Source organism: Schistocerca piceifrons, chromosome 5 (assembly GCF_021461385.2).
Source record: "Schistocerca piceifrons isolate TAMUIC-IGC-003096 chromosome 5, iqSchPice1.1, whole genome shotgun sequence".
NCBI lineage: Eukaryota > Metazoa > Arthropoda > Insecta > Orthoptera > Acrididae > Schistocerca > Schistocerca piceifrons.
The window spans coordinates 503,392,886-503,405,288 of NC_060142.1; the positions used below are offsets into that span (position 1 = coordinate 503,392,886).

General features: G+C 34.9%; 1 protein-coding gene across 1 annotated transcript in view; it reads left to right on the top strand.

The window, feature by feature from the left end:
• The window catches only part of LOC124799114 (zinc finger SWIM domain-containing protein 5-like), a 122,153-nt gene extending 114,177 nt beyond the window's left edge, over window positions 1-7,976 (top strand). The window contains exons 16-18 of the mRNA XM_047262652.1: window positions 5,184-5,302; window positions 5,407-5,625; window positions 7,455-7,976. Of these exons, the coding sequence (XP_047118608.1) occupies window positions 5,184-5,302; window positions 5,407-5,625; window positions 7,455-7,976 (860 nt within the window). The remainder of the gene's footprint in view (window positions 1-5,183; window positions 5,303-5,406; window positions 5,626-7,454) is intronic.
• Window positions 7,977-12,403: the final 4,427 nt, after the last annotated feature.

The following is a 12,403-nucleotide window of genomic DNA, read 5'->3' on the forward strand; positions in this document are numbered from 1 at the left end:
ACTGCATGTTTTGAGCAGCTATTCATGAGGATGACAGTCTTTCCAGGTTTTCTGTGGTTTTCCTAAATTGCTCTAGGCAAATGCCAGGATGGTTCCTTTGAAAGGGCGTGACCTATTTCTTTCCCTTTTTTGGAGCATTCAGAGCTTGTGTACTCCATCTCTAATGATCTTGATGTCACCATGATGTTAAACCCTAATCTTCCTTTCTTTTTTACAGCATATCTAGATATGATCATCAACTGGTGTAACAACAAATATGATTCATCCAGGTGACATGTTTTCATTGATCCATGGTTCAGTATTGATGATCCTAAGTCCTCTGCAATTGGAAGTGACAAAGTTGCTGGGTCAGCATGGGAACACATAGAATTGTCTGCTGTGGAAGTCTATGTTCAACCATGCATGTTAAACAGTGTGCTTTGAAACACTTGTGCTGGTGCTAGCATTGTATTCTGTCATCAGATTTGCCTGTACTTCTTTACACAGCAAGCAAGTTACTGACTTCGACATTCTTTGATGAGGTATGAGCATCCAACATCTCATCGCCCACTCATGGTTTCAGTGTCCCTCAACCACTTCCCATTGATGCTGAACAGCTGAGCAGCTTTGCAGTTTATCAGTTGCTCATTCCCAGATATTGGGCATAACGATTTGCCCTTTGTCAAAGATGTATATGTGAGCCTGTATTGTTGATAGAACATTTGTCTCTGCTCCACTTATATACATTCCCTATTGGGTCATGTGGCCACAACATCACCACACAAATGCAGTCACACAATGAACAATGGTCATAATGTTTTGATTCATCAGTATATGTGGTACTAAAAGCACTATTAGAAGCTATGAACTCTACAGCTACATAGATTGTGTTGTATATACAGGATTAAAGGCATCAGAGTCATTCTTAGAAAAAATCTGTTTACAATTTTTTTTGCTTTAAAAGATGTCAGAATAAATAAGTGATAATATACAAGCCATGCCTGGAAAGTTAGTAACATCTTGGGAAATCTCAGAAAACCATTTTTTTCCACCCAAAGTTTATTTTTACAAGAAAGAGGATTTGTTAAACTATTTTCCTATAAGTTGCCACCCTTGTTCAGACATTTGTCATAGCAGGAAACAAACTTTTCTGTGCCATCTTCCTAGAAAGATGCTACTAGTTAAGACAAATACTGCTGAACACCGTTTATTGCATCATCACTGTCAAAGTGCCTTCCTTCAAAGTCATGCTTGAAGTTCAAGAACAAGTGATAGCCAAAAGTTGTGAGATCAGGACTGGATGGCATGTCATCAAACTGCTCCCAGTAGAATTGTTGGATAAAATTTTCAGTGATGCCAGCAAAATGGGAATGTGCATTGTCATGAAGCAACCAATGCACTGACTGAGCATTCCACACCTTTTGTTCTGAACTGTGCACCAAAGTTTACTCAGTGTTTCATGGTATTGTACTGCACTGACGGTTTCACCTCTGGGAAGGAACTCAACAGGCAGAGAGCCTTTTCTGTTCCAGAACACGGGTGTGTGTGTGTGTGTGTGTGTGTGTGTGTGTGTGTGTATATATATATATATATATATATATATATATATTTTTTTTTTTTTTTTTTTTGGGGGGGGGGGGGGGGGTGTCATGAGTGCCTTCACACCATAAACTGTTGTTTTGATTCTGGAGGAGTGACATGACAAACCCAAGTTCCATCAGTGACCACCATTCCATTTAAGAATTCATCTCCTTGATCACTGTATTGGGAAAGAAATGTCAAAACACTGCCAAGTTGCTTCACTTTTTGAACATGCAGTAGCATTTACAGAACCTAAGAGGAACACAGTTTGCAAATATTTAAATGATTTGTCTCGTGAAAAACAGTTTTTGATACCTGTGGAAACTTATCACAAAGCAGTCTTATAATTAACTATCTGTTTTCACGAATTTTATCATTCACTTTCTCAGCCAAACCATTATTGACAACTGAAGCCCGCTCACTCTGTGCTTTGTCATGAACATTCGTTCATCCACCATTGAACTTTCTCACTCAGTTTCTCACCATTGCATGAGTCATTACATTTTCACCATAAATCTCTACAAGTTGATGGTGAACTTCAGCTGGCTTAACATTCTTTGTGTTCAAAAACCATATTACGCAACACATTTCGCTGTCAGCAGTTCTGAGAGTCTCTTAAACGTTTTGAATGATAACTAACAAATCTAAACACAACAAGGTTGGACTGTAATGGTGTCAGTGGAAAGAGAGTGAACCAGAGAGACAAGTTCAAATGTACATAACTGCGACACTAGCGCTGCAGTGATGGTAATACAAATTGGTACTTACTTTCTGGACTTGCATCATACAAAAAACATGACATGGTTATGAAAAAAAAATGAATCATTGCATATGAAATGACTAGTTGATTCACATATGTATTATTGTGAATAAATGTTGATAATATGACAGTGTGTGGAAAACAATCTCAAATAAAAGTGCTGATCAATGTTTAATTGTTGTTAGTTGTGTAATAATAACTGAGCGTATGCTTATCATGTATCCATCTCTGTCTTTCTGCATAGTAAACACAATGGTTCTGCTACTCTGGCTGGGACCTCAGTTGGCTTTCTCACCTTTTAATGTAGCATATATGTAAATCATGAATCAATTGTTTCAAAATACTCACAAAAAATATCATTTCAGGATCTCATGTGTGAGGAAAGAGCTGTACAGTCAAACCTCAATATAACGAATTTCATGGGACCATGAAAATTAAATTATTGTACTAGAGTTATTGTTTTAATGAGGTTTTTTTTATCGTGATGTGGAGCAAGGAGCCATGTTTTTGTGGCTGAGAAGTACATTACTTAATACTTTTATGATGGAAAATAACATTAAAAGACAAGTAATGAAACACATTTTGTTCACTTCATTTATTAATACTGTACCTGTAGAATATCTTACTTTTGTGTACAGACAGATTCACTTATTTTCCTTTGTTTCTTTTTTCTTAAAGATTCTCTTGTGTATATTGTCTTTATCTCCTCTCACGCAATCAACTGCTGCGCTGTAATACAAGGGATTGAAGATGCTACTTGCTGAATGGTTTCCAACTGACCTATTAGCCCCATCAGAGGAGGGGGATTTGCACTTATCACTCCCTGACAATAGATTCGTTGGTATATGCTTCAAACATCAACACCTCATCATCCACTGACAGGTATTCACCAGTAACTGTTGAATAAATCTCCAGACCACTTTGAATATCATCCAGCGTTATTTCATCCACCACAACATTCTCACCAACATCTTCCCTTTCAGAAATTCTTTCATTTTTCCAGCAGTTCATAATCACATTAGACTGTACACTGTTCAGGAACTAGCAGTCATGTCACAAGCCTGCTTCACATTGAAACTGTAGGGACTGCTCAGCTTTCTTTCAATGTTTGCGAACATGTGTTGAACTAAACGTGAATGGTATTTTATCTTAAAGTTCTTAATTACCCCCATATCTAGTGGCTGAAGAATCGAAGTACAGTTCGGGGGGAAGTAGCATAGTTCAACATTCTTCAGTGCTGGTATGTTGTTATGCGCACAACAATTATCCACCAGCAATGCAATTTTCTTATTCTTCATTGGCATCTCTTTATCAACATAAGCAGCCACTCACTAAAAGGAGTAGACGTCATCCATGCTTTTCGATTTGCCTTGCAACTGACTGCAATAAAAGAAATCACATTTACAATAGGACTGTAGCAAAACATTACAGCTGAAGCTATACTGTTCTGAATTAAATTATAAATTAAAGGAAGGTAAAATAAAATGTATGTGAGCTCTTACCTGTAAGCTTCTTACATTTTTGGAGCACTGTGGGTTTGCGGATCGTCCGATTACCAGTGATGTCAGTTTGTGTGTCCCTGACGCATTTCTGCAGAGAAGAACAGTTAGGCATACTTCAGGCTGTTTCCCTCCTTACACTTTTCTCCTCTAAAAGCCATCATCTTCTCTGGCATCAGTTGATAAAACAATCCTGTCTCATCTCCATTGTACAAATTTTCAGGACTGTATTTTTTTAACAGTTTACACATGGTGTTTATCCTCCAAAATTGTGCATCACCTAAAGGTGCTGAATTTTCTTCTCCTGAAATCACTTTAAAAATGATCCAATGCCTGTCCTTAAAGCTTTGCAACCATCTGTTACTTGCCTTATAAATAGAAATTCCAAGCAACTTAGTGAAATCTAAGGCTTTTTGACATATCAACAGACCATTAATTGATACATTCTGTGCATGCATGTCATTAAACCACCGCAGTGTAGCACTGTCCACATTGTTAGCAACAGCTGTCTTCATTCTTTTTCTTGAAGGGTTAAATTTGCCACCTACAAAACTTTCTTCAATTACTTTTCATTTTTTAAGAAATGTAGCTAATATTGATTGTACAAGTCCGTACTTCCTCGCCACATCTACTTGTTTCATTCCATTATCAATGTCTTTGAAAATCTCCATTTTTGTCTCCAACGTTATTTGTTTCCAAGTTCCAGCAACTGTCCCAATCTTACTGAAGTCCAAAGCGTTTACATCAATTAAAAACATTCACAGATTCCAAAAATCATGGAAATAAGCTGCATGAGAGCCCAACAAAACATTTCTGTCTGCCACTGAAGCTCAACAATGAACAAACTAAACACTCATTCAAACAAAGGAACTCTTTGATGTTTGCTGCTCAGCACAGCTCGCCTGCTGCTGTATGCTATTCTCTTTACCACTAGAATAAATACAGTACTGTAGTATGCAGTGAAGCTTCTGGAAATAAAGTGCTGAAAGTCTAGTAGCTAAATAAACAATACCTACGGCTATAGTGAACTTCTTAGAAGTAGGAAATATTAATTCCTCAAAATTTGTTGCTAAATTTACTTCATCATTGTAATGAGGGGTAATTAACATGGTACATATAGGAAATCAGCGGGGGCCATATAAAATTATTGCTGTACCTGGGTTTATCGTTGCATAGGTAATCATTATATGGAGGTTTGACTGTATATTATTTAAATAAATTGCTATATTTGTTTGGACACCATTTCTTTATTCCTGTGTAATATTTGAGACATTTTATTAATTATAGGGGTTAGCATAATTACTTTTAACATGGATGAAACTATTTATGTTACCAGTCAGTAAAAAAAATGTCTGAATTTTCAGGCCCTGTTGCTACCACTATAATGTCCCACAGCACTATTATGAGACTAAATCTGTCCTATGCTCAGCAAGAAGAGCTCTCAAGTTGTGCCAGAAATCTAGCACTGCAGTGTGCTACAAAAGTAAGTTACGGTTCTATTCTATAAACATGAAACATTTGTTGTCTTGGAATGTGTTGCAAGCTCAGTTAAATGCAAGAATCTAATGTCACTATTCTTGTTTTCAGGATCCACCAAACTGTGCCTTGAACGCATTAACATTATGTGAAAATGAAGCTCTGGCCTTTGAGACAGCATATCAAATTGTTATCGACGCCGCATCTCATATCATGACTTCATCACAGCTCTTCACAATTGCGCGATACATGGAACACAGAGGCTATCCTACCAGGGCTTATAAACTAGCAATGTTGGCAATGAAAAATGTCCATCTTGCATACAACCAGGTAAGGTCAGCATATCCTCCAAATGTATGGTGGGCCCAACAGGACCAGACGAGGTACAACCAGTCAATGTCGCTTTTGATGGTTGGCCTTCCTTTGTGTCCAGATTCGTTTCATCCTTTCAGAATGAAGTCTTTATCAGAGTATGGTGTTCCAGTCTGTTTTTTAATTTCCCTCTGACCAACTTTCCAATCAAATATCTTTTGTCTGAATGTTTTTCTGTCTGTAACATCTGCTTGAGTTACACTGGCTACTTTATGACCTTCCTTAATCACAGCGATCCATTCAATTGGCTCAGTTTCGGCCTTACTTCTGTCTTCACAGAATTCCACCATTTGTTTTGCCAACCTAATGGGTGCCATTCTTTTAATGTGCCCATGAAATTTGTCTTCGTTTTCTCATGTCACAATGTATGCTAGTGTATACTTTTATTTCCTTATTACTTCTCAGCCTATAAGTTTCTTCATCAGTAATTTTGGGGCCTAATATTTTCCTAATCACCTTTTCTCCTTTCTTTTGAATTTCTTCAATATCCCTTTTTCTATTTAAAATTAAAGTTTCTGCTCCATAAAGACATTCAGGTTTATGATTTCCCCTAAGTATTTGAATTGAGAAACACTTTTTATTTTTTCATACTTCATGTTCAAAAACTTTGGTGCTTATTTGTTGCATGTCATATATTCTGTTTTTTTAAATGATATTTACAGTGCTACTTTTTCCGCAACTTCTTTAAGAGCAGTTAAAAGATTTTTTTTTTTTGGTTGTGGTAATATTAATAGTTAAAATTGCCATATCATCTGTAAAGGTGAGGCCATCTATGCTAATATTATTACTACTTAAAGTGATTGATCAATCTATAGTTTGACTGGACTTTCACTCTCCTTTTCCAAAATACAGTTAAACAGTAATGGGGAGAGTGCATCTCCCTGTCTAACACCAGTCTTTATATCAAATGGTTGAGAAATTTCTCCCATGAATTTAACTTTAGAGCTAGTGTTGGTTAATATTTCCTTAATCAATGTTAGAACTTTATTATCTAGCCTTTGTTCCTTTAAAATTTGGAAAATATATTGTTATTTTTCCATGCTTGTTTTTAGTTGCTAGTACTTTACAGCCAGTGTGTTGTTTTGTTATGCTGTACTTACTATGATACTCAAAAGTGAATTATTGATTGCTTACTCTTGTTCTATCAGTGAGCTATAGGGATAACTCAAAAATACAGCCAGTTTAATTGGTTGGGGAAAGGAAATATATGAATCTGCTCATGAATGAATATACTGCTTATAAACAAGTGTAAAACAAAATGCAGCTACAGTAACATTTGCTTGAAGTCACTTGTAACACAAAATTTATTAATTTAAAATGAAGGTAAGGTAAACCTAAAGACAGTTGTAGATAGTACGGGTTTCTAAAATCCAAAAGACATAAGTAGTGAAAATGATATCAATCTTTTTTTACTGCAACCTCACGTAACAATGAGGGGCAAAAGCAGGTATCATCAAAACATGTAGAGCAGTTAATGCCAGTTACCACAGATGTTGCTTTACCAGTGAAGAAAACTGCACTTGGTGAAATACTTTTTTTAAAGTTTAATCTAATTAAGACAGAAAAAGACAAGCTATAGTTGTTGTATAACAGCTGCTGCAAAAGATAGCCACCATTAATAAACATGTTAGTATTTCTTACACTTTAATACTGGTGATTATTCCTTTTCCCAAAAAAAAGAACTATCATTTCTTAAAGAAGGAAATTAAAAAGGAAGAAAGCAGTGCTTATGTGTGCCTTGCAGTTGCATTTTTTTTAATAATGTGTGAATACTGCCTCTTTTTCAGGACACGCATCCAGCAATAAATGACATCCACTGGGCCTGCGCACTGAGCCATTCACTCGGAAAATCGGAACTTACGAACATGATACCGTTACTGGTCAAGAATGTTCAGTGTGCTACAGTGCTGTCGGACATACTACGCCGCTGCTCAATGACTGCTCCAGGAATGTCCTGCCCACATCCTGCTCCTGATGGGACAAAGCACCACCACCACCATCACCACCACAGAGGGGGGAATAGAGGAAGCTGTGGCGGCGGTATGAAACCATTGTCTTATGACAGGCCACCCCTGCGTCAGCTGCTGGAAGCTGCAGTTGCAGCATATGTAGCCACCACACATTCAAGGCTCACTCATATTTCGCCCCGGCACTATGGTGACTTTATAGACTTCTTGGGTAAAGCCAGAGACACATTTATACTAGCCCATGATGGGCATGCTCAGTTCACGCAGCTTGTTGAAAATATGAAAGTGGCATACAAAGGCAAAAAGAAACTTATGTTTCTTGTAAAAGAAAGGTTTGGCTGATCATAATCAAAGCAGAAACTCATGAGTAGATTATTTTTTGTGTTTGCATATGTTTATTATCTTGCCAGGTAGAAATTTATTATTCAGAAAAATGTGGAAATATTGGTATTGCTTATTTTGTTTTTACCATAAATTTTGATTTCGTTGGAGAAAGAAAGTGTCTGCTTTGCAGCTGGGTTATTATTTACATAAAAATTGTGCTAATGTCTGCATTTGACAACGGTAGTAAATCATCATCATCATTATTTTATTTTCCATTTGTTCTCTAGATTATGCAAAAGTGTACTGTGGGAAAAGAGTGAATTCAAGGAAGAATGAAAGCTGAGTCCATATACTTGCCTTATATTTGAGATTTGCATGTAATGTCTTGCATAACAGACAGTTTGCATGACTGTAATACATTCTTCAATGTGAGAAAAAAAATTAGAGAACGATTTTTTATAACTGACTTTTACATACTCTGCACAGTCCACATGACAGAGATAGCTAAACTGTCTGTAAAAAAAAATTATAATAATATTTTGGATTACCATTTGATGAAGTGATTTCCTTTCACTTTTAACAATTCTAGCACATGGAATGAGCTGAAAATGAGTTCTTCCCATACTGAATTTTTTAATTTTGTGCTTAGAAGACCTAGTTTCCTCTGTTATGGCAATTTCTTGCAGATTCTGGCAAATGATTAGAAAAGCCTTTGAAAGCAGATCATTATGGTAGTAGGCATACTCTTATAGTGACAGTGACTGAAAAAGACACATAGTGATTGATTAAACATATTGTAAGTCAGATGACCCACGTGAAGTGCTACAGTTCTTGTGATTGCTCCAGTCATCTCACTGACATGGACTAAGACTGCTTCATGTTAGGCTCAAGTACAACTGCTGAGCCAGAAGGAAAAGAAATAAAAGGGAGATGATGATTATCTTCATTGTGACAGTTCCAAGGTTTGTAGTTCCATGATTTTGTTGTCACTGCTCTTTTAGTATCTTTCAGTTTTGAAACATTTTAATTATGAAGTGACGGAACATTTAAATTTCTTTACTGCCAAAATCCCTAAACTCATTCTTCTGAAACTATTGGTATTCTGGAAGTCAGAATTTAAAAATTTGTTACACCTTTCTATAACTTTGATACTGTCACCACCCACTACAGCTCCTCATGATCAGACAAAATGTTCTGATCTTCTGGTCCACATTACTAGTGACCAACTGACTTCCAATACAACCAATGTTTAGTTGAAGAAATTTTCTGAGAGTTAAGAAATGAAATACAAGATCAGTATCTGTTTCTCTGCAACAAGTGGAAAATATTAATCCCAAATCCCTCTTAATTATGTGTCAGCCTGCTTGAAAGGCTACTCACAACTGCAGTGAACTGTAATCACAACATTTACAGGTCATTTTTTCACATATGTTTTTTATGTAAAATCTGATGCTCATAATCTAACACTAACACTTTACTGGGATGACTTAAAACACTTAGAATTAAATATGGGGCCACATCACAGTAGATATTCTACGTGCTGTGTTAGATTTTTTACTAGCACCTCCATTATCACACAATGAGGACTCATCATGAAATTCTTCTAATTTATGATGTAGGTGTTCCTAGTGTCCATTGGCGGGTCTAATGGCAAGCCGCTGCTTAATTAAACTTACCTGACTGGTGGTTTTTTTACTCAATTTGAACTTTTCCTCATTTTTTGAGAACTGTAAACACATGCTGATGAGACATTTTTGGTCCTTTTAATAATGTACAAAATGATAGGAAAAGTGATTCTGATATTATTTTTCTGAAGAATGAAAAAAAAAAAAAAAATATTCTGAAGAGTATAGGAAAATAATTTGTTGTTGCCAGCAACTTTTACCACACTGGTGTTTGATTCACTTTAAAGAGGCTGAGCCTAAAAGTGAAAATTCTAACTATGGCTCCTTATTTGTCTTTGAAGCTATTGACTAAAAAGTAATACCAAAAGCACTAGAACATTAACAAATTGATAATAGCTAAAAATAATATTTAAAGTACATTAACTGTCCTTAACAAAATTATATCAGCTGGTATAAAGCTGAAGCACTACCAATATTAACACACATTTGCTGAAAAATTGCTTGTATTGTATAACTGATCACCAAATATCTAAACAATAAAAAAACCACTATGGCTCAGTTTAGCAAATATTACGCTGTAACTGAAAAGCACCACTGGATCTCAAGAGATGGACTGTGTTAATGTTAGGCAATGCTAACATAGGTGTGTGAAACATGCAAATGGATATGAAGATCGTCAATAAAATTTTTATGTATTATTTGTACATATGATTATGCAAACATGTAAAAATATTATTCTTATTTTCTGTGTTTTTGTATGTGATATTTATGTTTACAACCAAAGATCGTTATTTGTAAGATGACTAGTATAAGATTAAAAACTTTTTAAAATTACATTTCATACCAAAATGTCCTTGGAGCATAAACTTGTTTTGCAAACCAGTTTTGGTCTTCAGGAATTTTACTGTATCAGGCTTCCTATTCTATATAATAGTAACTATTTCCATATTTTCAAGTACAAAATAATAATATCAGACTAAAAGCATTGACAAAAGCTTTATATAATCATCATTGTCAATTGCAGAATTCCGTAAACTACCTCTGTCAGTGATGTAGTCATGTAGCTTTCTCTTCCCTTAGTTATTTATTGTACAAATTGTTTTAATTCTCTTTCTTTATGTAATTATGTTATTTGTTATTATGCAATAGGTATTCTGCAGAAAGTCAAGATAAATGTTAAATTAATCTGTGAACAAGAGATTGCTTTGAAGTTCAGTATGCTATGAAATATGCTAATAGAGGAGGTTTACTAAATTTTTCCTCAAAAGTAAAAAGCAGGAGCCACTGAAATTGATAATAAGTACCCATAATGTGTATAATAAAATCTGAGTCTTGATGAATTTCTCATATGCTTCACATCTACAAAGCAAGTTTTGGCAGATATCAGTGAAGCAGTAAAACTCCTTTAAGTTTTGCATATTAATGGTATCTGAACTTCTTGGCAAAATATGACGCCAAGGATATGTGTGCCCATCCATAAAACAATTTATAACACAAAATTTAATAGTATTTATTCATTAGAGAATAATTTCTAGTATAATGACTTCAAACTGATACTTCTGAAAACAAATATAGCAATAGTAGACAAATGAACTGCTTTGTAAAAGTATTTTATTAATATGTTAATAGCTCAAGTGTTTCTCATGAAGTTAAAGCAAATACATTACACATAATAGCAATTGTTTATATACTGTGGTGGCAATATCTGTACAAAAATAGTCTGCTATTGTGACAGCTATCTGCTTAGGTATCACTTGTGAACAAGTTTATATTAAAATGATTTTAAAAGTATATTTATATATAAATATAATTTATTTACCAGTTTACTGTTTTTTGTTAATTACAGAATATGAGAATTTGTGTCATGGTCATAAAATTGAAAGTCCAGTTACTCTGTTTTTAAACTGGTAAATGTCTCTGCTGTAGAATAATTTACCAGTACAAATGAGCAGACTCCAAATACAAAAGTGCAGCTTAAATTCTGAATACTTAATTTTTATAATAAATACCATAAACATAGTCTTATGGTATCTTAGGGCCATAAATGATGACCAATGCCCAAAGCTTGGTCCCTGTCTCATATGTTCACTTTTCAAATACAACAGCAATATGTATGCCATTTTGATTGGGAATAATTGAAATTAAAACAGCTGAAAGACACATTTCAAATGAAAATAAGTGTCAAATATTTCTCTGCAATAAAACCGTCTACTGAATGAATCAGTCCATCTGCTGAATCCCAATCACAGGGCATCTCAGTATGGATTCGTACATTAATCAGCAGAAGTAAGCATACATAACCACTGCATATTATTAAACACAATTTTGCCTCTGTAATAACAGTTTCAAAACATGGATTCTCTCTCACTACACCAGTAACAGTGATCAGTGCTGGATTTAGGACATAATTTTTGTGGTCATGTTTTAAATGATCCAATTCTTTAATTAATATGTGCTAAATATCAAATGCTACAGCACACCAGTATTAAAGAGACTTAGAAATGAGATGAGTTATAAGGCAACTGGATAGAATTTCATAAAAATTTTTGTTTGAGAAAACTTTTTTGCAGTTGTAGCGACACAGCTATGTGTAAATTTATATGAAATAACTAAATGTGCTTGTTAAGTATGAATGGCATTGTACATATGTACATACATAAATTTTGTTTCGCAGTTTTGTGTGTTTCAAGATTACATTATCTTTTGCCACCATCATTTTAGTTACACAAAAGATTTATGTGTAAATACATATATTTTTACTACTAGGTATTAAGTTTTTGACGTGGCATCTTTTGTGTTGGCTGTTTAATTGTTCCTGGA